Source organism: Pieris brassicae, chromosome 4 (assembly GCF_905147105.1).
Source record: "Pieris brassicae chromosome 4, ilPieBrab1.1, whole genome shotgun sequence".
In the NCBI taxonomy this organism is placed as follows: Eukaryota; Metazoa; Arthropoda; class Insecta; order Lepidoptera; family Pieridae; genus Pieris; species Pieris brassicae.
The window spans coordinates 1,282,422-1,307,342 of NC_059668.1; the positions used below are offsets into that span (position 1 = coordinate 1,282,422).

General features: G+C 37.0%; 4 protein-coding genes and 1 long non-coding RNA gene across 11 annotated transcripts; 4 read left to right on the forward strand and 1 right to left on the reverse strand.

The window, feature by feature from the left end:
* Window positions 1–85: 85 nt before the first annotated feature.
* On the forward strand, window positions 86–1,584 carry LOC123708089 (ATP synthase mitochondrial F1 complex assembly factor 1). Its single transcript, XM_045658589.1, has 4 exons — window positions 86–471; window positions 660–981; window positions 1,089–1,184; window positions 1,323–1,584. Exons 1-4 carry the CDS (start codon window positions 221–223, stop codon window positions 1,488–1,490), a joined length of 837 nt encoding a protein of 278 aa, XP_045514545.1. The 5' UTR covers window positions 86–220; the 3' UTR covers window positions 1,491–1,584.
* A 399-nt stretch (window positions 1,585–1,983) lies between these two features.
* On the forward strand, window positions 1,984–4,074 carry LOC123708088 (cyclin-dependent kinase 2-like). Its single transcript, XM_045658587.1, has 3 exons — window positions 1,984–2,467; window positions 2,693–3,161; window positions 3,289–4,074. The coding sequence occupies exons 1-3, from the start codon at window positions 2,352–2,354 to the stop codon at window positions 3,625–3,627; spliced, it is 924 nt and encodes a 307-aa protein (XP_045514543.1). The 5' UTR covers window positions 1,984–2,351; the 3' UTR covers window positions 3,628–4,074.
* A 259-nt stretch (window positions 4,075–4,333) lies between these two features.
* LOC123708087 (WD40 repeat-containing protein SMU1) lies at window positions 4,334–6,762 on the reverse strand. Its single transcript, XM_045658586.1, has 5 exons — window positions 6,588–6,762; window positions 6,448–6,514; window positions 5,579–6,047; window positions 5,388–5,508; window positions 4,334–5,253 (listed from the first exon to the last, which is right to left on the reverse strand). The coding sequence occupies exons 1-5, from the start codon at window positions 6,611–6,613 to the stop codon at window positions 4,377–4,379; spliced, it is 1,560 nt and encodes a 519-aa protein (XP_045514542.1). The 5' UTR covers window positions 6,614–6,762; the 3' UTR covers window positions 4,334–4,376.
* Window positions 6,763–7,658: 896 nt separating this feature from the next.
* On the forward strand, window positions 7,659–24,189 carry LOC123708299 (lipid storage droplets surface-binding protein 1). 7 transcript variants are annotated; one of them, XM_045658967.1, is made up of 9 exons: window positions 7,659–7,776; window positions 11,324–11,436; window positions 11,732–11,917; window positions 17,983–18,163; window positions 21,039–21,232; window positions 21,506–21,687; window positions 22,555–22,621; window positions 23,365–23,463; window positions 23,702–24,189. In XM_045658967.1, coding segments are annotated over exons 1-9 (1,131 nt in total). In that variant the 5' UTR covers window positions 7,659–7,775; the 3' UTR covers window positions 23,810–24,189. The 7 variants fall into 7 exon arrangements, 6 of the variants coding, with proteins under 6 accessions (XP_045514923.1, XP_045514922.1, XP_045514918.1 ...); XR_006753589.1 differs by lacking the exons at window positions 7,659–7,776; window positions 23,702–24,189 and adding exons at window positions 9,534–9,789; window positions 22,311–22,383 and having other exon boundaries at window positions 23,365–23,380; XM_045658966.1 differs by lacking the exon at window positions 7,659–7,776 and adding an exon at window positions 9,534–9,789 and having other exon boundaries at window positions 23,771–24,189.
* A 105-nt stretch (window positions 24,190–24,294) lies between these two features.
* On the forward strand, window positions 24,295–24,759 carry LOC123708716. The gene is made up of 2 exons (XR_006753644.1): window positions 24,295–24,444; window positions 24,527–24,759. It is a non-coding gene; the product is annotated as an uncharacterized LOC123708716 (long non-coding RNA).
* The last annotated feature ends 162 nt before the right edge of the window (window positions 24,760–24,921 follow it).

A 24,921-nucleotide genomic window follows, 5' to 3' on the forward strand; every position in this document is an offset into this window, starting at 1 on the left:
ACATGTTGTTACATGATTTACTTGTAAGTCGCAACTATTTGACATATGTCGAACGTCAGCTGTTAAATAGTAAAAATATATTATTTTTGTAATATATATATAACCTTACATTATAATCATTGTAAAAAATTATTGTGAATTTTTCTAATTATTCCTTTTAGGAAAGATCTTGTCTTAGACAAACATTGATTCAATATTACATAATTATTTCAGGTTATAGATGGCATTTTGCCTGAAGCGACTGAAACTAAATATTTTTACACAAATAAATTTACGGCACATAATGACTACGCCGATTAATTGTGAAAAGGCCATGGAAAATCTTCAAAAAAATCCTTATTTTGAAAAATATGCTGAACGTATAGCGGCGTTACAAAAAACATCGCCTGAAGAATTTTTGAAAAAATTACAAGAACAAAGCAAATCTCAAGAAAGCCCTGTGAAGAAAGGATTAACTTCCGTGGATACTAGGTAAAAATAAAACATGTCTTGTAGAATGAAATATAATTTATTGTAACTAGTTACTAAAGCTTGATTAATCCATATCGTTAGTGGCATATTTGATGTAATTTTTCAGGGTTAAGCCTCTTGTGTAAATTAGACTTCTTTACCATACCATATTGTTATAGTTGCCTTTATAATTTTTTTTTGTTTACCAGACAGTTTTCATCAGTGCTCAATCCCAAAGAAAATTTACAGTCTAATGTCAGCATAGAAGATAAAAAGCTTGATACAATATTTAAAACTGAACTGGTTAAAGATAAAGATGCATCAGAAATACAAGTAATTTGGGAAGAGTATCACAAAGATAAAGATGTGATCTGTGCCACTATACCTTTACAACTATATGAAAACATGAGACTGAGGACAAAGGACAATCCTACCTTTCTGTTTCCACTTCCCCGTGCTCAGGGCTTTGAGTTTATAATGTGCCAGACTTTTGGCCATTCTGTTCACTTTACCCCACTTTTAGCTTATCAGGTAAGAAACATTTCTTTATAATAAAATAACCTTTATTTAAGATATATGGGTAGGTACTTAACCTATTCTTAAAAGATAAAAATAGCATTTATGGAGTTCAATTTTAGGTACATAAGGAAAATGCCCCTGAGTGTTTGACAATGACTCATTACACTGAGCTAGCTGATAAGGATATTGTATTGATGCGAGGAGATTATGATAAGGTATCTATTTCTACATACTATCATGCATTACCAAAGACATACTCTAACAAATATGTCATTAGAGTGTAGATATGTTCTTAGACAAATATGTGTATAAATCAAAATAATTCATTTTAATAACATTGTGTATTTTTTCAGAATGTCTTGGATGGACAAGAAGCTCAATGTCTTGCTAATCAGTTCCAAATGTATTACAATGGCAAAGATGCAGAAAAACTCAACTTACTAAAATCTTTTACTATCTCCCCACAATCCTTCAACCACATGGACCTTATTGCACAATTAGAAAAAATTACACTTATTTAAGCTTTAAGTACAAGTAGATTTATTTTAATTTATTACATGGTTTCAATTAAATCAATCAGTATGTTTAACAATAAATTGTTATATGAAGATAAAAGATCACTTGTATATTTATTTTTATAACAATTGTGATAACAATGCTATGTGTAACTAGAGTGTAACACATGATTAATCATAATTTGTTGTGTAATTCAAGTTATGATAGAAACCAACAATGTAGATTGTTTTGCTGCCTAATTTTACTGCATTTCCATGTTCTCATTGGCTGACCCATTTACAACATGTAAAGAGTTTTATTTTTAATGGTAAATAAAATGTACTTATGATTAGTAAACTAAATGTTTACTATCACTGAAAGAATAAAGATAAACACTTAAAAATATTCAGTGAACGAATCGTAATGTTTAACTAAAAATAATTGATCTAGATATAATGAAAATAAAAGAAATTAAATAACTTTATATATTGTATTGTTATAGAAATATTTTTTGCTTATCTAAAACAAGCGCTTTTTAAGGACAATACTAGACAGACTATTGACATAAACTCTACTAGATAGGGTAAAAATTCCGAAATTAGACAGCTTAAACAGCAAGGCATGTCAACATTCAATAAGATTTTATCGTACTAGAGTCAAACTTAATGCAACATAAGCGTCGTTACTGAGATTTGCTACCAACCAACGGTAACTGTCATTCAACATGTCATTATCTGTACTCTGTATATTGTGTAGACACTGTCATAAAATCCAAAAAAAAAAATGTGTAGACACTACAACAAAGTATACTGTGTAAATTCATTAATTCAATAGAACCTGCAATATACAAGTTATTGGTTAGAAATTTTTATTAAAATCTTTTAGAAATGGAAAATTTTTCAGATGTTGAGAAAATTGGCGAGGGAACATATGGTGTAGTGTACAAAGCTAAACATAATGTAACGGGAAAAGAAATTGCCCTAAAGAAGATAAAACTTGAAAAGTAAGTTTGGCGCGAAAAGTGAAGGCATCTGTCAAAAAAATTATATCTGGAAATTTTTAACATTTCCCAAATTTCCCTTAATTGGTCATAGAATTATAATTATGATAAATTTAATAGTTAATAACATGACAAAAGCGGCATATATTTAAATAAAAAAAACACTAAAGCTTACTTGAAAGAGAATATATAAATAAATGTGATACTATGACTAGCATATGATTTCAGTGAGCCAGAGGGTGTACCATCAACAGCATTGCGTGAGATCTCTGTGCTGCGGGAGCTAAAGCACCCAAGTGTGGTGCAGCTTTTAGATGTTTTGCTTGCTGACACCAAACTCTTCCTTGTATTTGAGTTTATGCACATGGACCTAAAAAAACTTATGGAGCTGTCTAAAGGCCCTCTGCGGTTGGATCTAGTCAAGAGTTATGTGCGCCAGTTGGCTGAAGGTGTGGCATATTGTCACGCACGTCGAGTGCTCCACCGCGATCTCAAACCCCAGAATCTATTGGTGGATTCAGAGGGCCGCATAAAACTGGCGGACTTTGGCCTGGCGCGTGCCTTTGCCATTCCTGTCCGTGCCTTCACACATGAGGTAGTTACACTTTGGTACCGAGCTCCAGAGATTCTTCTTGGCGCGAAGTTCTACTCCACTGCAGTTGACATCTGGAGTCTTGCATGTATATTTGCAGAGATGGTGAGCATCTTCTTTATAATGTTAATTTCACTGTTCTTTTACCAATTTTTAGACTCAAAAAAAAATAGATATTAGACAATATCAGATCAATAAAACACAAGCCTAATTGTATTGTTGCTTGTTCTAGGCAAGTGGGCGCACACTATTTCCAGGTGACAGTGAAATTGATCAACTTTTCCGGGTATTCCGAGCATTAGGGACACCGGGTGATGATGTGTGGGCGGGCGCGCGATTACTACCTGATTACCGGGCTTCTTTCCCACGCTGGCCATCAAAGTCTGCACGCTTATTACTGCCAGCTACAGTTAGAGCGCACCCAGCAGCTGCTGACCTGTTTGAAGCCATGCTGCGATATGATCCAAGTGAACGTCTTCCAGCTCGAGCTGCCCTGCAACATCCCTTCTTGGCAGACGCGCGCCGTACGCCACCTGACCTTGTGCCATCTTCCCCACCACTTTCCTCATGAGTACTTATTGAAGGTTGCTAATTTTAAGGCATGGTATCAAGTAGAGGCGTAAGCGTATAGTGGTTTTGTAATTATGTGCAATTATAGCTAAAGTTGCAGCTACCTAGGTCTGGTCACCTTATTGGAAGCTGAAGATGACTCTCCCCCCTTTACCAAATACATATATCAAGGAGTATATGAACTTGACAGATGCTGTTAAGCACAGTTCTTTGTGTTTAGGCTTTGTGAAGTACCAAGATTGTGATAAAAGTATAGGTTAATTTATGTTTGACTGATATATTAAGGCCATACTTGAGAGTTGTTTGTGTAATTTATATCTAAGAGTATATTAATAATTTTGTATTATATATTTAGATATACGAGTTTACTCATGGCGTAAATAAATGTATAATCTTAATTAACAACTCTGAGTACAGGTAAAAGACTATTAAAGTTTTATTTTATTTATATTTCTTTTATTATGGTCCTTATAAAATACTATGTCCAAAGAATATTAAAAATATCTTTGAACTCCAATGGGTTTAAGCATCAATCATCCAATGAAAGGATTTGAAAAACATTATCTTATTAGAAACATGTAATATATGCTTTTATAACCCATACATGTAAGTGCGTGCTATACTTATATGCAACAAATATCTTTGTCCAAGTGTTGGATTACAAAAGAAATAGGTATTCATCCAGAGTCATAATCAAACAAAATACACTCAATGAAAATTAAAGTTTGATGTTATAGTAGTATATAATTATTATGGTTTCCATAACTTCAGCATGCCATCTTCACTATAAGTGGCAAGCAGATTCTGATGGGGATGGTGAGCGAGGCCAATCACGGCCTTATCGTGAACGGTGATGGTACGTTCTAGCTTACCGCTTTGTGCGCAGAAGGCGTATAGCACTAAGTCCTCAGCCACACAGTACACAAGACGGCCTCGCGCTCCGAGGGCCGCACATACCAATGCTCCTCCTTCAGCCTCACGCCGACCACTTGACAACGATCGCACGATCTGGCCCGCCATATTCATTACTACCACTGTATTACTACGATTGCAAACCACAAAATGTTCTGGCGTCTTCGGCAATAGCAAGACGGAGTTGACGGCCGGCTCCCCAGACCCCAGAGGTTTGAGGGTTGCCGCACACTCGCCTGTTCGCACTGCCCAGACTTTGACCGTACCATCTGACGATCCGCTAAGTACCCCGTGTCCATCCGGTGTCCAAACTGCTTCGTTAACGAAAGATGTGTGCCCGCGTAATTCCTTTAGCAATTTTCCCGATTTAAGGCCGTGGATGCGAACTGTGCGGTCAAAGGAAGCAGAAAGAAGTTGGGTGGCATCACGAGAGAACTGCAGACTGGTGACTCCTTTTCCGTGGGCTCGTTCGAGACGGCGCTGTACGGCGCCGGTAGAAACGCGCCATACACACACTTTGCCGTCGTGCGCTCCACCAGCTAGAGTATCTGAGTCGCGGGCGAATGTCAACGATAGAACAGCCGCGCTCATACTCATGTACTCGTCGTGCGCTTGGTAACGTAAGTCTTTACGCAGTTTTCCCGTTGTGAAGTTCCATACCTCAACTAGCCCATCAACAGAGCCCGTCACTAGGTATTGACCATCAGGTGAAAATCTGGAAATTATTTATTTCAATTTAAAATTTTCATTTCTTTTATTTTAAAGTAGAGAGTTTATGTTTGTTGTACACAGAAAGTGGTAAAGGATTCGTCCTAGGCATCATGATCTTAATAGACAAAAAAAGTTTACCTAGCACACTCAACATGTGATTTTTGTCCAAATTTGATAATTTTGGAGACATGTGTAGGGCACTGATCATCTTCTTCATCCCTGATAGCAGCCTTTCCTCTGAATAAATCAATTGTAGTTCCTGAAAGTAAAAATAACAAGATTATGCATTTTAGTGGAACATTTGACATATCAATACCATCCAAACTAACCAGGTGGCAGCAATCCTTGATGCTGCTGCCATTTGAGTGCTTGGCCAAGCAGCGCAAGGAGACGGGATGAGGGTACTACAGAGACTTCTCCAGCAAGTGCCGACGCCAAAGCTGCACGACGCCATTCCTTGCCACCTGCACCAGGCGCTGCACCACCTCCGCCACCATAAGCCTCACGCGGATCAAAGTAGGAACGTGAAAGTACAGTCTCTAGATGCAAGTAGCGATCAGGACGCAGTCGTTTCATGAGTAGGCATGGTGGAGCCTGGCGCAACAAAGCACGCGCAGCGCCCAACTCACGTAACTCAGCTAACTCAAGTACAACCTGCTCATATAGCTCCATTAACTTCCGTTCAGGCAACTTCAACGATGCAGTTGCCTTTAGTACACTATCCCACTGTCCATTATTTATGTCTGCGCAAAATCCATCCACACTCTCTACTGTGTTCAATGAAACACCTGTCTCTTCCTACAATACAAAACAAATAAACACTCACTCTATTGTTACTTTTTAGAAGAACATATATATAATTCATAGTGAATAATGGTTTAGTAAGTTCAGATCATAAAGATGTGAAGAGAAGTCCAGATCCAGGATTAACACCAAAAACTCTAATTGCTTGCTGCTACTTTCTACTTTATCTAGCTGATCAGAGAGAGTTTCAGTCAGAAACCACGAAATTTAGGTGATAAAAGATTATAGAAAAAAAACGTAGTAAAAGCAATACCAAAAAAATTTAGCTTAACTAAATTTAATTTTTAAGAAGTACTGCTTTGCTTTAAAGTATTCTATACATATAGTAACCGTTTATAATATGACATTTCAAAATTCAAATTCTTTTAGTCTTTATCTGATTTCATTAACCTACCTGCAAAGTATGCAATGTTTTTGTTAAATTCGATTCCTTAAGATATTGTTGGATTAAGCGAATTACACTGAAATCAAAATAATACGATTAATTTTCAGATACCATGTTTAATTCAGATGTTAAACAAATTATTAACTTACTCTGCAGATTCAATTTCTATCGACATTTTTTACTTTTAATCTTTATATGAACTAGTATAATAATAAATATAAGCCGAGCTATCAAGTCACTTCGATGCTTTAAAAGGCATACACATTTTTATTTAACTTGAAAAATTGTAGACACAATTCACAATTTTTGTAAACAATAATGAATAGTTAGGACGGCATGTATTTATGACTTGTCAAAGTCATTACAGTCAAATATCATCTGTCTTCGTGACAACCACAGAACATCACCATAATTACAGGAAATGCAATGATTGAACAAAATTTTTGTTTCTGATATAATATTTGAAATGATTTAGTGTTCAAATATTTCTTATAAGCAAAATTTTATTCAAATTATTTAAATAGTAACTGGTAAATGCAGACTTAAAAAAAACGTAATAATAATACAAATTATTGAAACATTTGCTATTTAATGAATGTTACAGTAGTAAAAATGAATTATGAATATAATGTATTTAATAAACCAAGCTTGACCTGGGTGACATCTAGCAGGAGCCAGCAGGACCACCTCGCATTTCCGCTTATACTTTCTATCGTGAGTACGCAAGCTAAAATGTGAAGGAAAGTATAGCGCGCCAAAGGTTGGTGATGTTATTTATTTATTTGCATACCACATCTTATGTAGTTAATGCACTAAAATGAAATAAAGATAATAAACTTTCAGTCAAAGTCTGCAAAGAATATATAACAAAAAAATAAATATTTAATTGAAAAAAAACAAAGATCAATAGTTTTATATTAAATGTATATTGTTGAACGATTAGGATAAGCCGAGTTTTAAGCCAGCGTAAGTGTATTAACTTTAAATGGAAGTTAACTTAAATAACGTATAAACTTTAAAAATGTGGCTGATATTTGATTATTGAATTGAAAAGTTTAGCCTGCCGTTTTCAATTATGTACTTAAACCTAGAGGCCTAGTCAAGATTTAATATTTTCCAGGCGAATAATTGCGATGCATTATAGTGCATCAAAAGTACATAGTCCATCTCTAATTACTCAGACAATCTATGAGTAAACATTAAAATACAAACATTGACAGATCTGTCATTAGTAACAGACACCAGTCTCCAAGTCTATTCACGCGGTAGTCAGTCGCATTGCGTGTTCGCACTTACTAGTGTCTTATCAAACATTAGAAAATTGTAGAAACTTCGCCAGTGAGTACTTTTATCCTTGTTTATAGATAAGGTCACAATGAATAAATTTTGTTTTATTATGTTACATTACCTGTGAATATTATGAATTGGACTCTGGAATTTTGGTATTATATGCTTAATAAAAGATGCGGTTTTATGTTAAATTATTTTTAAAATGTAATGAATATAAAAAAAAACGTTTTTTAACGTTAATAAAGGGGTATATCCTAATAATGTTTTAAAATACCCTCTATAGATCCACCTTTGAAACTACTCTAATAACTCTCACATAAAACTTTAATGATTATAAGTTTTAAAGACTAAAAATGACTAAAATCTACTTAATAATAAATACACGAAAAGATCATTTTGATAATCAAATTTGTATAGATTTATTTTGAACCTTGAATCTTTCTACCCTCATCAAATTTATTTTTATCAAATTAAATAGGGATCATACCGTCAGTCTAGGTGGTAATAGGTTTTGTGGGTTGTAACCGCATTTTGCCCGCCCTTGATATCCGATTATATATTCTAATCAATTTTTGTACCTGTTCGCATTATAAATGCAACTGGCTTTTTAAGTAAATATTATTTAATTTTTATTTATAAACAATGTAAAAATTCTCATCCGAGAATAGGAGAATGGAAGCTTCAATGAATGCTTCACTTCCATCAGAGTACATAGTTACATTATTTTAGAAGCCGTTTTATTTCTAACTAAAAAACACATATGAGAGAGATTAACTACGATGTTTCTCGAACTTTCATTGAATAATAAATTACTTTAATAATAAGTAAAAAAAAATTATATACCCAGAGACATTTTAAGTATTTGACTATGAAAGATCTGTCTTCATATATTATTACTTTTTTTTTAATCCAAAAATTAGAATAAATTTAATATAAATGGTAGTCAGTATCAGTAGTAATCAAAACTTTTTTAGCTTTTATATGAATGAGTCGTTTAGTATAAAAGTCACTGAAAGATTGATATAATTACATAAATATTATTCTTTACAATTAAAGCATTTCTTTCATGTTGATTCATAATAACGTATTAATAACTTATAGTATTATAATTAAGGTGTTCCGCGTTCCCGCGTAAAAAAACTGAAATGTTTTACATATTTTTAATAAAGCAATAATTTTTTGTTTCTTTGCCGCATTTAACTCGATTTTTATTATGATTGGAGGTAAACCTCCGTACCTGTTTTATAATAATAAAGAAATCCTGAACTACTGGCACTATACAAGTATACAATTATACATAAAATGATATCTATTGTTATTTTAACACTGCATAGACATTATAGTACAAACTCACATAGAATTAAAGCAACAGGCGGCCGTATCGCTTAATAGCGAACTCTTCTAGGTAAAAGCAATTATAGAGAATAGTAAAAACGTATTAAAGACTGAAATAATTGTATAGGGTATGTGAAATGTATGAATATTAACTATAAAAAGGCCACCCCTTGCTCTCTTTATTATTTAAATTAATTTCACAGTATTTCTTTCAACGAAGTGTAAATAAATAAAAAATATATAATAATAAAACTAACGATAATAATATAAAATAACTTAAATAAAATTTCACTTAACATAATGCGTGTATTTTCCAGTAATTTAATATTAAAGCTATATAATCTAGGCCTCAATTTGTTTTATTTTACGAATTACGCAAAGTGCATTAACAATTCGTATCGCAACTTATTTTAAACAAAACGATAACCTTTGCATTAATACGGGAAAAACGAGAAAAAGTTGTTCAGTTACTTACTGAACGCATACACTCATTCATGTGTTTTAAAATAATTCACTAAAAGTATTTTAAAATCAAAGACTTAAAATTTGCAAATTTCTGAACTTAAATACAAGGCATTTTACGCGGGAAAATGACGACAAATGGCAAAGGGCTCCATAACGGTGACACAGTGTCAATAGAAGTTAATAAGCGGGCGCAAGGGTTTGTGGCTAGAATGGCAAGGAACTACCTAAGAGCAGTAAAGGACAGTCAGGAGCGATCGACAGGTATTTTATGGTCACTCGTAAATAAAAAGGAGGATAAAAATTTTATTTTCCAAATTAAATAAAAAGTTGACGTTAAAAATTTACTGGTATTACATAACTAAAGTTATTTATATATAGCTTTTATTCGTGACATCATATATGTCGCAGTAAAGTACTTAAATCAGAGACTTAATTGAATATCTAGACAGTTAATTAAATGTCGATATTCAATCAAGTCGCTTGCTAGCATTTTGATTTAAATAAAGCAGCGTCGAAAACGTTTAACTATCTGTCTGACCGAAAGCCAGCGTGTTGATTAACAATGTTAAACAAGGCTCCGCCATGATTATTTCATATGTTATTTCGGTGTCATCATGAAGAACTGAGAGCTTGGAAATTCCGTGTTTTGCTTTATTGTAAATGGTTAGGTTAGACTTGTTGCCTAGAAACGTTTAGGAAACTCGTTAAACGTTTCGTTCACTCACTTGTCTGACGGAACTTTAGCGACTTGATTGAATATCGATTTTTGATTAAATTAAATGTCTAGAGATTCAATTAACTCTCTGATGTAACTAATTTACTGCGACATATACATGGACTTAAATTTGACAATAGGTGTTCTATAAACACAATTATACTTAATATGCTTTTGTAATAGTTATATACTTGACAACGTTGTTTTAAAATATTATGTCATTAAAGCAACAACCCTGACGCTGTGTGCTATAAAAATATTAATTATAAAAATAAATAATTGAACAACATAGTACCTTTAGTAACACTTGCTACGATATAGTGAGTATAGTAACACAAATTCTATTATATAACATATTTTTAACATTTTTATAAGATCCTCTTTTGACTTTACGTTAATAAGACAAATTTATTATGCTATACTATTATAGAGGAGGATTCTACATTCAAACGCATAAAATTATCAGGAATTTATCTATATTTATCCATTTATCGTCAGGCATCCTATTTGTCCATCCTTTCAGTAGATCAGGTTAGGACCAAAATTCACTTTTATCCAGATTGAGTATCCTGCTCTGCATCCTGATAAACGAGTTAGGTCTGGATATCCATAGTTGCCTTTCACATTTTGAAATCAATTTTTCCTTATTTTTTTTTATCTCTTCGTATTTGTTATGTTTTCCTGTTACATTAAATCTTGTCATTTTTTTTGTACCAATCTATAAATGTGCCGAGCATTGGCAAGCATGTGTACATAAATAAATAAATAGAAAATACACTTTACAAAACTATGTATACGACATCTTAAACATCAGAAAACGTCACGAATTGTTTGAGTTCTATTACTAAATTCGGACTCAAAATTTGCCGGCCAAATTATCCAATTACTTAAGACTAAACTCTAATTTAATTTATAATGTTATTTACAAAATATTACGAATGTTTAAGCAATCGTGTATCTAACCATTATGGGATAAAGTTTTAAATATATTAACATTATTCTGTTTAAGGAATATTTAATATATAATTAAAATTTAATTTAGGAAAAAACATATTTAGTGAGGATATCTTTTGTTTACAGTGTCCGCTACTAAGTCTGGTCTGCCCAGACTGGAGTCATTAGAGAGAGTGTCTCACATTCCCATAGTGGAGTCTGGCATAGGTGTTACAGAAAAGATTTATTCAAGAATACGGGTAATTAAAGAATAATTTGTATTTTTAACCCTTAGATTTTAATTTAATAATTTACGAACGAACCTTTTGTAATGTCAATGTTATTATTTAATACATTTGTATTAATGGAGAATCCTACGATCTAGAGAAACTTGATTTTTTCCTTTCGTAAATCTTTTAACCCTTTTGTATTACATATACATTCCATCTATGACTATATCTTTAGTATAATTATTTTTTGTATTCAAAGTATTGCCTCGTCTATTAATTATCTAATTACGTAAAGAAATAATTAATCTGCATTATTTTTCTACAGGAGTCAAACGCCCTTATCCGCTGGTACTTCACCCTGGGTGAAAAATCCCTAGGCATCGGAGTTCAACTCGCGTTACCAGCTGTCCAACTGCTAGAGACTCCCATCCACCAGCTGGATAGATTTCTCTGCAAAAGTCTTGATGTTGTCGAAAAACAAATACCCTCCATATATCTACCACCTCAGGCCGTAAGTTTCAAATATAAATACTTATTAATAATAACTATACCTCTCCAGTACCAGCTTCTTCCACTTGACCGTATTCAATGAAGAGCGGGTTCGAATCGTCGACAACCAAACGTGATAAAATTTTTAAAAGGCCTTTTTTACCTTTAGGAAGGTATTTAGACCTCAGTTTACCAAACTATTGTGCCATGCCACATGCTTACATTCGTTTGGCCCCGGGACCTATGTAACTCACTAATTAAGAAACATAAATTATAGGGTTTAATAATAAATTATTAGAAAATCGTTACCGAAACACAGTAAATTAATTTTCCATTTTTTTAATGTTTTAGTGGACTCGGGAATGATTTACATTATTAGATTCTTTTTGTATGTAAGGACTGTGTTCTCCTGAACTAAGGTTAAGGTGCAAGGTCTGTCGTATCCGCTAGTATAAAAAGCTGTAATAGTAGAAACGTCCCGGAATAGCTGTTGATTTCATACTTATCACAGCAACGATACATGAAAACATAAAGTGTGCTACTATCACTGAGGTCGAGGTCACGAACTTGATAATAACCTACTAATAAAACATCGGCTCTCTTTTTCGTAAATAACTGTTGTTAATAAATGTTTAATATCACAGAAATATGTATCCAATTGATTTGAAGTGGTTACGATGAACTTTTTTAATTTTATTGATAAAAGCTTGCCAACACTCACTTATACATTGGTAAAAAAACCACAATATAAATTTTTTCTTGAAGGACATTAAGTCAAATAGGTTCGACTCTGCGAGAGTTAGCGAAAACTTCAAAACATTTTGCATCCTATATCACACCCTTAAATACAACATCGTTGTACTACTTTTAGGTTAGTTTTGGTTTAAGTTGATTGGTCCTTATTTGGTTAAAATAAAACTTCCTAATAATTCGTTGAGAAGAGGTGAAGATGGAATGTGGAATGTTTATTTTTAAAAACTGTAGATTTATATACAAAAGTTATCCTACACTGGCCACTAGTGGTAACATGTGGTACCAAGATGCGAAGGGTGCGTAGACGATAAAATCGAGGCGCGGCAAAAAGTTGTCCGGAACAAGATTTAAAGGTGGCCATCAGGGGCATTCCGGTCGACACGTCACCAGAAGACATCACCGCCGGCCTACGTGACCTCGGCTTCGCGGCCGAATACGCGCGCCCCATCCGCGCCCGCAAGGGTCGACCGGGTTGTATTTTCTACGCGCAGATCAGGCGCACCCCTCATCCCTGCAATATACAATGTAACGGAGCTTCTCTGCATGCCCGGCGTCACCGTGGAAGCATGGCGCGGAAGGAAGGGCCCCGCGCCATGCCACAGATGCCAATCGTTCCGGCACTCGTCGCACCAGTGTCACCGACCCATTGCTTGTGTAAAGTGCGCAGGCAGCCATCGCGCAGCCGAGTGCCCGCGCCCGAAGGAGGACCCCGCGACCTGCGCTAACTGTAAGGGTGCACACCCAGCCAACCACTCATCGTGCCCCGTACTCAGAGCAGAAAACTCCAACCGCCGCGCGGGAACATTCGCGCAAACCGCTCGCCGGCCTCGATCATCGCAAAGGTTGGCCCCCGCAGCGACTACTCACGCAGACATGTCCGCGGAAAAAACACGCCCAAGTGACAATGCAGAACCGACAGCCACCCCGCACGACGAGTGGACGCTCGCGCGCGGCAAACGCCGCTCAGGCCGCAGCCGTCGCGGCCCAACGCTCGCAGCCCTCGAAGCCTCTTCCGCGCACGCCCCCGCGTGCGTCCCGCCAGCAATAACCAATGCAGAAGAACCAAGATCCCACACCACTCTTCCTAAAGGCGGCAGAGCGCCTTAACCGAGGCGTCCAGTACAATGATGGGGCTTAGGCTCCTCTACTGGAACGTACGAGACCTAGCCACCAAGATGGCCTATCTACGGCAGGTTGTCAAAACCCAAAACATCGACATTGCGCTCATCAATGAGACACACTGCGGCCCCCGAGACACCTGTAAGATCTCGGGCTACATCGCTAACAGGCAAGACCACACCAGCCCGCAAAACCGGGCCTACAGGGGCCTCGCAGTCTACATCCACACAGGCGACTCGACGACATCCCATTGAGGGAAATCTACGCCCTAGGGATCGAGGTGGAAGTCGCCGGTAAACCGTTGGCCATCTACTCTATATATTATCCACCTACCGACAGCTACTGCTCAGCCGACGTCAAAACCATCCTGGACGCGGGCGAAGCAGTGTTAACAGCCGGTGACTGGAACGCGAAGGACCCCCACTGGAACGCCACCAAAACCTCGCCACGCGGAACACAATTACTGCACGACGCCGATGCACTAGCCTTCGAGGTCATCGAGCCGGACGTCCCGACTCATTACCCGGACCAAACGGCTTGGGTGCCAGGCACGATAGACCTCGTGGTTTATCGTGGGTTTCCTGGCCGCATCGCCCTCGACGTTCTAGTGGACGAATTCCTGTCGGATCACCAACCGGTCGTTGCGGAGCTTTCAGACTCCACACCGAGCACCACACCGACGCAACCCCGACGCACGATAGACTGGAGCGTGTTCCAGACAACACTGGACGCAGCGCCTTCGCTACCGACCCCTTCCAACGCACAGGAAATTGACGACACTGCGGTGAAGCTGACCAGCCTCATACAAAACGCCCTCACAGCAGCCACCACCTCGGAGAACCCCAAGATCATCGAGGACCGCCTCCCGGGCAGGCTAATGAAGCTCATCGCAGAAAAAAGAACCCTCCGTCGTCAATGGCAGGCGTCTCGCTGCCCACGCCAAAAAGCTGATCTAAACCGCCTAGCGTTGAAGGTACGTTGGGCTCTCGAGGACCACGCCAAAACCAGCTGGGAGACCATCGTAGATGACGCCACCACCGACTGGGGGACCCCGTCAGACCATTAAAACATCACGATGGAAGCTACATTTACAGTGCAAGCAGCCGTGCAGAACTGTTCGCGGACCATCTGGAAACCCAGTTCCAACCCAACCCAGCGAAGGATCCAGTGAGAGCCCGTCGCATAGAGACCGCGGCCGAACACCTCATGCGGCAACGAATCCCTACGGAGGAGGACCCTATTTACATCTCGCCTAGCGCGGTGTTTAGGGCTGCGCGCTCTTTGAAGGCGCGCAAAGCCCCAGGGCCCGACGGCATCCCAAACCTAGCCCTGCGACACCTATCCAAAAGGATGCTTGCCTCGTTGGCACGCCTATATACCGCCATCGCACGCCACACGCACTTCCCCGAATCCTGGAAGGTAGCGAAGGTCATCATCCTCCCGAAACAGGGTAAGAACATCCTGCTCCCAAGCAGCTACAGGCCGCTACAGGCTCCCTGCTGTCGACGCAGTGCAAACTGTTTGAGGGACTCATGCTGCCACACATACATAAGCACTTCACGCCGCGCCCTGAGCAATTCGGCTTCCGAGCGGAGCACTCGACTACACTCCAACTCACGAAGGTACTGCACGACTTCACCACAGCCATAAACAAAAAATGTGCAGTAACGGCCGTGTTCCTAGACATGGAAAAGGCCTTCGACAGAGTCTGGCACGCCGGGCTACTAGAAAAAGTGAAGACTCTGGAACTACCACGCTTAGAGCCCTGATATGCTCCTATCTCCGAAGCCGATCGTTCTTCGTCTCGGTCGAAGACGCCCGCTCCTCTCAACGCCCCATCGCAGCAGGAGTACCCCAAGGCAGTTGCCTAGCGCCGACACTCTACTCAATCTACACCGACAACATCCCCGCCACGGGAGGGGCGTCGGTCGCCCTGTACGCAGACGACACCGCATATTACGGCAGCTCCCTTCACAGGCGACACGCCACGACAAAGGTACAGAGGGCGCTGGACGCTCTCCCTCAGTGGTTGGACGACTGGAGGCTAGCCGTCAACGCAAATAAGACCCAGGCGATCAGCTTCCCGCCTGGCAAGAAACCACCACCTCTTCAGCTGCTTGGAGTCGAGATCCCATGGTCCACGGAGGCTAAATACCTAGGCATAACGCTAGACAGAGGCCTGCGATTCAACGCGCACATCAACAAATCAACCGGGCGCGCAAAGGCCGCGGCCGCCCGCCTACGCCCTCTGTTCAGCTCTACAATGCCAACCCAGAGGAAAGTGGCCCTCTACAAATCCTACGTACGCCCGCACCTAACGTACGCGTCTCCGGCCTGGTACGCACTCACCTCGGACACCCAGAAGAAGCGCCTACACGCCGTGCAAAACAAAACGTTGCGACGAATTGTCAACGCCCCGTGGTGCGTGCGTAACACTACCATCGCCAGAGACCTTCGCATAGAGGATTTGCACACACACATACAACGCCTGTCCAGGGGCATGTTCGACAGAGCGGACCACTCCCGAGTGACGCACCTAGCCGACATTGCTCCACACCACACCCGTCCACCCGACCACAAGCGCCGTTTCCCGCGGGAAATCTTCAGCGCGGTACTGCAGGCGACCCACACCCAAACCAGCGCCCATCACACCCTACCGGTTGTTTAAAAAAAAAATTAAAAGCAACCGGCTCAACCTGGCCCCGCCCAACCCCGACACCACCTCATCTTAGTGAGGTGCGAAAAAAATGAAACCCCGCGAAAGGAGGCAACTCCCACGCGGCACCCCGTGCAAACTACGACGCGGGATTGATATCCAATAGTAGGGTGCGTAGACGATAAAATCGAGGCGCGGCAAAACGTTGTCCTTTTCTGCGCGCAACCGTCGAAGGGTACGAACGTGTTCTTCTCAGAACAGTTCGATATCGTGGTCTTACGATAACGCCAATTAACTGTTCTTTTCAGAACAAATTATTGTTTCATGACAATAACGTTTACAACTGTCCTTGTCAGGACACATCACTGTTTCATTACGACACGTACTAATCACCTACATACTTATTCGAGATCCCCCTCCTATATTCACCGGCTACAGGTGCTTCAGTCGCGATTCATGAGAATCGCGACCGGTGCGCCCTTCTATGTGAGAAACGTCGATCTCCACCACGACCTGGAGCTCCCTACCATAGCCCAATGGATGAAGTTGGCGTCCACACGCCACTTTGACAAGGCTAAACACCATCCCAATCCGCTGGTGCGTAATAGCATCAACTATTACCCCTTCCCGACAAAAAAGGCTCGTAGGAGGCCCCGACACATACTAACGGATCCGGATGATCCAATTACCGTACCAAACGATAAATTAAAAGCCGCCCGCGCGGCCAAAAATAATAAAATTAGCCAATCACAGATTAGGGTAAAAAACCGCCTTCACCGGGGAAGGCGAGGACCTTTACTTCGCACTTCGCTCACTCCAGTGAGCTTCCGTCCTGCCCTTCAGGCGATTGACCGCCCCGCGACGGCCCAAGCCGAGGTTCGAGTCTCACAGGAGACGCCCTTGCGCTAGCCGCGGGATAAAACGCCATTCTGGCCGAGCTACGCTCGCCAAAACAGCCCGAGCTGAGCTGTAAAGGCCCTTAAGGCCAACAGCGAGATTCCTTCTTCAAAAAAAAAAAAAAAAAATTATTCGAGATGAGTCAATAAAAAATAGCAATATTTTTAATAATTAGAATGGTTAATCCAGCCTTGGTTACTGTTCCTTTTATAATAATAATAATTTAATTCCAAGAATATGATTCAAGAATGTTATGGTGGTACAATCTAAAGTCCACAAATAATGACGTGCAAATTTGTCTTAAAGGAATTTTATGAAAATTATTATTATAGATAATTATTAAAATATATTATTACGTTATCAAATTAATATTAATTATAATGCTTTCCGCAAATAACTTTATAGAATTATATTTTTTTCTAGAATGTACTTCAAGTTGATTCGATTTTTAAATGTTTTCGGTAAATTATTATAAACTTTGATTGCCATACAATGGGTGCTTTTCCTACACAATTCCAACGTATTTTTAGGCACAGCCAATACACAGACATGAAAAAAATCGTCACTACGGTATACTCTCAAGTCCATGGTTCTACGTAAATTTATATCACAGCCAGGGATATATCAAGTTATCTGAATATATTTGTTATACAATGTTTCAGATGTATACAGAAACTCGTCGATTCGTCATACGACGCGCAGATTCCGTCAAGCAGCTTGGTACAGCGGTGCTTGACTCCAGGGTGACAGCGGTCACTGCTACAGCCCTGGATCGGGCTCTGACCACAGCTGACAAGTATGTGGACAAGTACTTGCCACCTGATCAACAGGATGCTTCTGATGGTGAGTATCAACTACGAAAAGAGTATCCAAACGATGTTGAGGAATTCGCTGATGAACGCATATCATTAATACATTTATTTTGTATTAACGGAAATTGTTTGTTATTTAAGACAGTTTTTACTTTCTATTTTTAATGTATCATCTTTTTAGTTTAGTTTGTTTTTTTTGTTCCTGTTTAGTTTTGTCTTAATAACTGTATATAACATGTATTGTTGCACTACTTGCCTATCTTATGTAATTTAATACATTTTTTCTCTACTCACAATGGTTGCCTGGAAGAGATCGCTCGAAAGCGATAAGGCCGCCAGTTGCCCTCCTTTTGATTTAATTATGTTCAATAATAAATAAATAAAGTTAACTGGTCAGTTTCGACGTCATGGTATGAACTATATATCCCGTTTAGGTCGTCAATTTGGTAACAAGAGTCCATGGTCCAACAAAGAACTTATACAAGAAATAAGAAGCTAGTAAAAATATAACACATTCTAGATAATATAAACAATGCATCATATAATTGTTATTGTTACCATTTCTCTGCAATAATTGTTATCATTCCAAAGGGCAATTTGCGATAGTCGAATATTAGCTTTGGATGCACATTTGAACTTTTGTCTGTGCGATGTCTGCTCTCGATTACACTCCTTGAACGTTATTAATTGCCTTTAAGAGGTTTTTTCGTAAACATATTTGTAATTTTCCTTTATTACTAGGATTCAAAAATGTATGTCCACTGAGGTACAACGTTACGAGTCTCGATTTTCAACAATATTTTTTACAAATTTAGAAATATTTTATACGTTGCGAGTTAGTTAAAAAAAAAAACGTAACGAAATTTATTTGTTACCATGAAGTGTTAGCTGTAGTGAGCAGTGTTCATCACATCTCATCCCTGAGGTCGTGTTAGGTACTGCTTTGTACCAATGGAATTTTCTGTGCGCTTTTAACATTCGCCCAAACGGTGAAGTTTTGTTTACACCCAAAAAGTCGAAGGCGTGTGTCAGACAAAGGAAGCTATTTGCCTATGACGTTGACAAATGATCAAGAAACAGATGCAGACATTTGTTAGCTGTAGCCCTATCTTAATTTTGACGTTGAGCGGATATTTTCTATTTATGTGGAATTAGAACTGTCTTACACGAGTGAAGATAAATATAGTTACGTCTAAAACCTACACATAGATCCAAACTAGTATTATGCCGTATTCAAATTCAAAATCATTTATTAATTTAGGTAACACAATATAAACTTATGAACGTTAATAAAAAATATCTACATATTAAATGCTTCTAATTTTACATTTACTGCCAGTTCTAAAATCAAGGGCTTAGAACGTAAGAGAAGAACTGGCTATAATCGCCAAGTTTTTTGTTTTACAAAATGATTGTAAGGAGCTGCAACCATTACACCATGTTCCACATGATATCTTTAAGTAATTAATAATAAAAAATTAACGAAAAAGTTTTGTCCTCTATCAGCAGCAGGCGTGGTGAAATAGAAGCCCGCTCTATTATTCTCGTGTGAGCAACACGCAAATACATAGTAGAGTATATATGTATATCAAGATTTTTTAACATGAGTGAAATATTCAATAAGTTTTCTTATTAAACCATGAATCATTTGTTATCACATGGTAAGCTAAGGGTTATCATTTATCAGTAGTCTCGGAAACTATTGAGATACAGGATCTTGTGTGCATTTGGACTTTGTTCGACATTTTAAACTGCATTCTTTCAAATATCAAAATATCTTTATTTACTTGTAAGTAATCTTCAGCGAACATATATTAAAGGAATACATAGACATACAAAACCAAAACAGATAACATTGATAAACATAATATATTAAATAGAAAACATAAGTACATTATTTGTTATTTATTTATTAATTATTGTCACAAACGCGGGAATTGTGACTGGCCAATTTCCACTTTAACTTTTTTGTATGTGTTACGTCTATTGTTTTTGTATCGTTCAAATCCCAAACTATTGATATATATTAATGTATAAAAAAAAATTACTTAACATACTATACTTCTAATATTATCAATATTAAAAAATCTTAAATGGAACTTACTCAGGAAAGTACAATATTATAGTAGGGGATTTCGGGATTTAGTAAAGCGTGATAGATACAGAAGGATGCCTTGTACTCAATTAAGTACCTCCACCAAATATGAGCCACCCGTCAAGGATAAATGATCAGATTCGTATAAAATAATGAATCATCAGAAATTCTTCATCTTCAAGTTTAATACGTGCTGCGTTATGCCTATGTTCCGATCTCCGCGTTTCTATTCCTCTCTCTATCTCTATCTATTACTATTTCTATCTCTATCTATTACTCTCTCTATCTCTATCTATTCCTCTCTCTATCTCTATCTATTCCTCTCTCTATCTCTATCTATTCCTCTCTCTATCTCTATCTATTCCTCTCTCTATCTCTATCTATTCCTCTCTCTATCTCTATCTATTACTCTTTCTATCTCTATCTATTACTCTCTCTATCTCTATCTATTCCTCTCTGTATCTCTATCTATTCCTCTCTCTATCTCTATCTATTCCTCTCTCTATCTCTATCTATTACTCTTTCTATCTCTATCTATTACTCTCTCTATCTCTATCTATTCCTCTCTCTATCTCTATCTATTCCTCTCTCTATCTCTATCTATTACTCTCTAACTCCGTCACTCTTGTTTCTATTATCATGACATTATCACAGCTGATCACACAGCTCGTTCGTCGCATGATATTATTTACAACGTATTACTAACGTTTTAAATAAATAATTTGTTATTTAAAGAGAAATAAAAAGAGAAAGAAAGAGTGAATAGTAGTATCAAACGGATTGAGATTGGCCGAAATTCCTCTTAACCCAGTAGTGGTGATCATAGTGACAAGCGCGGAGTCTGTAGAGAGCGGCGACGGATCTGGGCGGGCGAGGGCGGAGCAGGCTTTGCAGCATGGCGCCAGATTCGGGAGGAAACTGCAGCGACGACTTACCAGACAGGCTCTGGCAGAAGCCAAGGCTATTAAGGAGCAGATTCATGTGCTGGTGTATGTCGCTGAATTGGTATGTAATATAATATTATCTAATACACATAATTAAATACTTTGCATCTGTTAAAATGTTTGTATTTATTCTTCAGTGACATTGGCAATGAAGAAAGAATTGAAAGTATTTTTTATATGAATAAATTTAAATCGATTTAAAAACAATGTGATTTATCGTTATTTGTTTCGATAATCTTTCATTATTATTTAATACGATTTTTTTTAAGTTTTCAATATACATATTTCAACGAAATTTTTTTTCTGGTACCTAAAACACTAAATTCTTACTTAGGTCGCCAAGGACCCAGCACTAGCCTGGAAAAAGGCTAAAGAGTTGTACGCTTCCCTCTCAAAATCAGAACCGGAGAACCAAGCCAGGCCAGCCACCTTGGAAGAACTAGTGGTCCTTCTTGCCAGAGAAACCGCTCGGAAGGTGGTCCACCTGATCAATTACACACATTCCGATCTTCCAAAGTATGTATTTTTTATCTTAAACTCTTTAATATTTATTTACTAATCAGACCTCATCACATTACTTTGCAAATAATATATAGTATATATTACAAACTTCATATACATACTAAATATATATTTTAGTTAATGAAAGGGTTATATGCTGAATCCAAAATATATTTTACAAATAAAATATATGTAATTTGTAATAAATGAATGGAAAAATATCCTATCCTGCTCAATCGTGACTTTTGTAATTCTTGCATCTCTTATTCTTGTGTATTGCATCGCAATTCATGAATCCGTGGAAAAAAATTGGTTTTTAGAAAAAAAATGGTTTTTAGAAAAAAAAATGGATTTTAGAAAGAAAAAAATTTCGTGTTATTTTACACCAACCTTGATGTTGTATTTTTTTTTAAAGTTTTTTTCCTTATTAGGGTTGCCTGAAAGAGATCACTGGTTAGCGATAATAGCCCGTTGCATCCCGTATATTTTTTAGCATGTTATTTGTTTTTCTATAAATGTAAATAAATAAATAAATAAATGCGGGTGGGTTGACTTGGTGAATTCGAATATTGCGAATTGAATATTATAATGAAATAAGTAGATGTTATCCAAAGCCGTAGTAAAGAAGAAATAAGTAGTTTCTTGCAGGATTTGAAGCTACGTTTTAGACTATCGAGATACGGATATTTGGATAATTTAGATTAGCTTTATGTAAGTCAGTTTTCATATTATACTAATAAAACTAACATGAAATTATCTGCTTAGAAGTGTCCGATACTAATAATTAATTTTCATTTATTTAACATTATTTCGCTGGTAAATGTGGTTTATATAGCATCGATATACATAAACATATATAATTATGTGCAATTTCTTCTTCAGGAATGTCCGCCAAGGTCTATCAGTGGTAACTACTCACTTGTCAGCCGCCGCTGATGCTCTTTTAAAGGTAATATGAAATACATTACTTAAAAATACAACACACCTTTTTGCTGCTAGACTATTAAGAACGGGGTTTTAGCACGGTAATGCACATTCCTACAGATTATTCCCTATAAAACTAACTTCATATACTCCTAATTATCAATTAAAACCTCTATAAATAATGGTCAAAGCCAATAAAAATACAATAAAATAGAATAGACAATGACCTCTATAGTTTTTGTTATAGTCTCAGTTTGAGAGATAATTTCAAATATGTATTCAAAAATACATATACGTAGTAAAAAAGTTCGATCTTAAAGAATTATAGCTTTTTGATATTTCAGTTATTATGGAGAAGATGTTTGGAGTTTATGTATGGTTTAGTTGATGGTTGGTTTCTGGTCTTAATATTAATTGTATAGAATCGTGCGTTTTAAAATAAAGCTTTTGTATAAAATACCCCCTAACCCCCCAAAGACACCTCGATTCTCCATTAATTTGGTAGGGGAGACGGCCTAGTTAGAATCAGTGGCACGACTAACGGTAAACGTCAATTGTTAATCATATGATTATATACTCTATGTCTTCCAGAAAACATGTAGGTTTCTACTTTCGAAAGCATTTTCAATTCTCGTATTTATTAGAATCTATTATCTTCGTACTTACTATTCCGCTCAAATACTTAGAAGTGCATTTTATTAGTTTGTTTATGAAACTCTTTTTTCAATAAATCCAGCCAATAATCTATTAACTTTTTATTACACGCAGAAAACGCTCGTCGAAAACGCAATCACTGAGGTGAAGAGTTGGAGCACCAAACTGACAACCCTTTTACAACAGCTACAGGATTCTTCTAAATCGTACCTTGTGAGTTAAGTTAAAGTCAAAGTCAAAATAACATTAATCATATAAGTAAAGAATACACTTATGAACGTCAGAAAAGAAGTTAAATTAATTCTAAATTTACATTTAATAATAATAATACTAATATACAATAAATATATATAATATAATATACAATATTTTGATTTGAGAAAGCAAATAAAATTACAATAGACAAATTATAATTGTCGTTACTTGTAACACTCACATACCTTCTTTATAGGAGCACTTGGCTATGTTTTTGGCTGGCAATGAAGAGCGAGAGAAAATTACACCGCGCTCTGTGTTTCAGCAACGCGACGACTTGGCGGCATTCAACGGTGTTAACTAGCGACATGGGCAGCCATTTTATTGAATTGACATTAGTTTATATTCGTAATTATTGTTACCAATTTGATATTGAAATATATAATCACCAAACCGATTTCTTCAATGGAAATAAGTTATATCTTTATTTAATTTGATTTATTTTATAAAATTGTTATGTAGTGTTATGTTTGTTTTCTAATGTATTTTGATTTATTATAACGAATGTCCAATTTTACAAAGTAATTCCAAACTTCACTTTTTATTATTATGTAAAATACAAGTAAAGTATATTATATCCCATCTGCTTTACCTATTTATTATCTACTTTAGCCTATTTTCGTATTGCGATAACATATTATAAAGTTCGTAAGTAAAATTTAATTATATTATTTTTATTAAAAAGCATAGCGTTTTATTTACTCCTCTTAGCATTTAATATCTATAACTAGAGTAAGAACTAACTCCTTTGTAATTTTTATAAAATAAATTCATTGTGACAAACACGGTATTTGTGACATTTTAAGGATTTCAATTTTGTAAATAAATTTCTGTTTCGATATATGTTTTTACAAAACGATATCTATTTTTAAATTGTTTGGTGATAGAATGACTAATGAAGTAAAATTACTGAAGGAACTATCCAGCCGAGCTTATTATGTAAATTATTATATAAGAACAAGAATTAGATAGTTATAACAGTGAAATACTACGATTTTAAAATAGTTGAATATAATTTTAGGCCAGAAATAAAAATGTACTAGAGTTTTGTGATGCTGCGGAGAAAGGATCAAGAAGGCCACTTCAAACGACCCTCTTATTAGCAGCGTTAGCTGTTTTAATGTGGATTCTTAGCTACATGCTTACTCTTACAACTATAACGTTTTTGAATCTCGGCCCCATACCTATAAAATTATATTTGTATTCTAACGAAACTGATATTATGTAGTGCAAATAAAATAGTCTAAATTTGAATTATTTTAAAGTATGTACATATTAATTTTAAATTGTTCTTGTAAATGTCGGGACGTGATGACCCCATCGCCCACTGGTGAAATAACCTGTGACAGAGTTTATTTCACCAGTGCAGTAAGTCAACCCCCTTCCTAGTGGGAGTGCCATGCTGTTGCTTTCGGG

Bases quoted from the DNA above. Each gene is read 5' to 3' on its own strand.
- LOC123708089 (XM_045658589.1), top strand. From the start codon at position 221: ATGGCATTTTGCCTGAAGCGACTGAAACTAAATATTTTTACACAAATA. The intron at 982-1,088 runs GTAAGAAACATT...GTTCAATTTTAG, and splicing joins CCCCACTTTTAGCTTATCAG to GTACATAAGGAAAATGCCCC. The intron at 1,185-1,322 runs GTATCTATTTCT...GTATTTTTTCAG, and splicing joins TGCGAGGAGATTATGATAAG to AATGTCTTGGATGGACAAGA.
- LOC123708088 (XM_045658587.1), top strand. From the start codon at position 2,352: ATGGAAAATTTTTCAGATGTTGAGAAAATTGGCGAGGGAACATATGGT. The intron at 2,468-2,692 runs GTAAGTTTGGCG...ATATGATTTCAG, and splicing joins AAGAAGATAAAACTTGAAAA to TGAGCCAGAGGGTGTACCAT. The intron at 3,162-3,288 runs GTGAGCATCTTC...TGCTTGTTCTAG, and splicing joins CATGTATATTTGCAGAGATG to GCAAGTGGGCGCACACTATT.
- LOC123708087 (XM_045658586.1), bottom strand. From the start codon at position 6,613: ATGTCGATAGAAATTGAATCTGCAGA. The intron at 6,515-6,587 runs GTAAGTTAATAA...TTTTGATTTCAG, and splicing joins ATAGAAATTGAATCTGCAGA to TGTAATTCGCTTAATCCAAC. The intron at 5,509-5,578 runs GTTAGTTTGGAT...TTTTACTTTCAG, and splicing joins TCAAGGATTGCTGCCACCTG to GAACTACAATTGATTTATTC.
- LOC123708299 (XM_045658962.1), top strand. From the start codon at position 9,654: ATGACGACAAATGGCAAAGGGCTCCATAACGGTGACACAGTGTCAATA. The intron at 9,790-11,323 runs GTATTTTATGGT...TTTTGTTTACAG, and splicing joins CAGTCAGGAGCGATCGACAG to TGTCCGCTACTAAGTCTGGT. The intron at 21,233-21,505 runs GTATGTAATATA...ATTCTTACTTAG, and splicing joins TGGTGTATGTCGCTGAATTG to GTCGCCAAGGACCCAGCACT.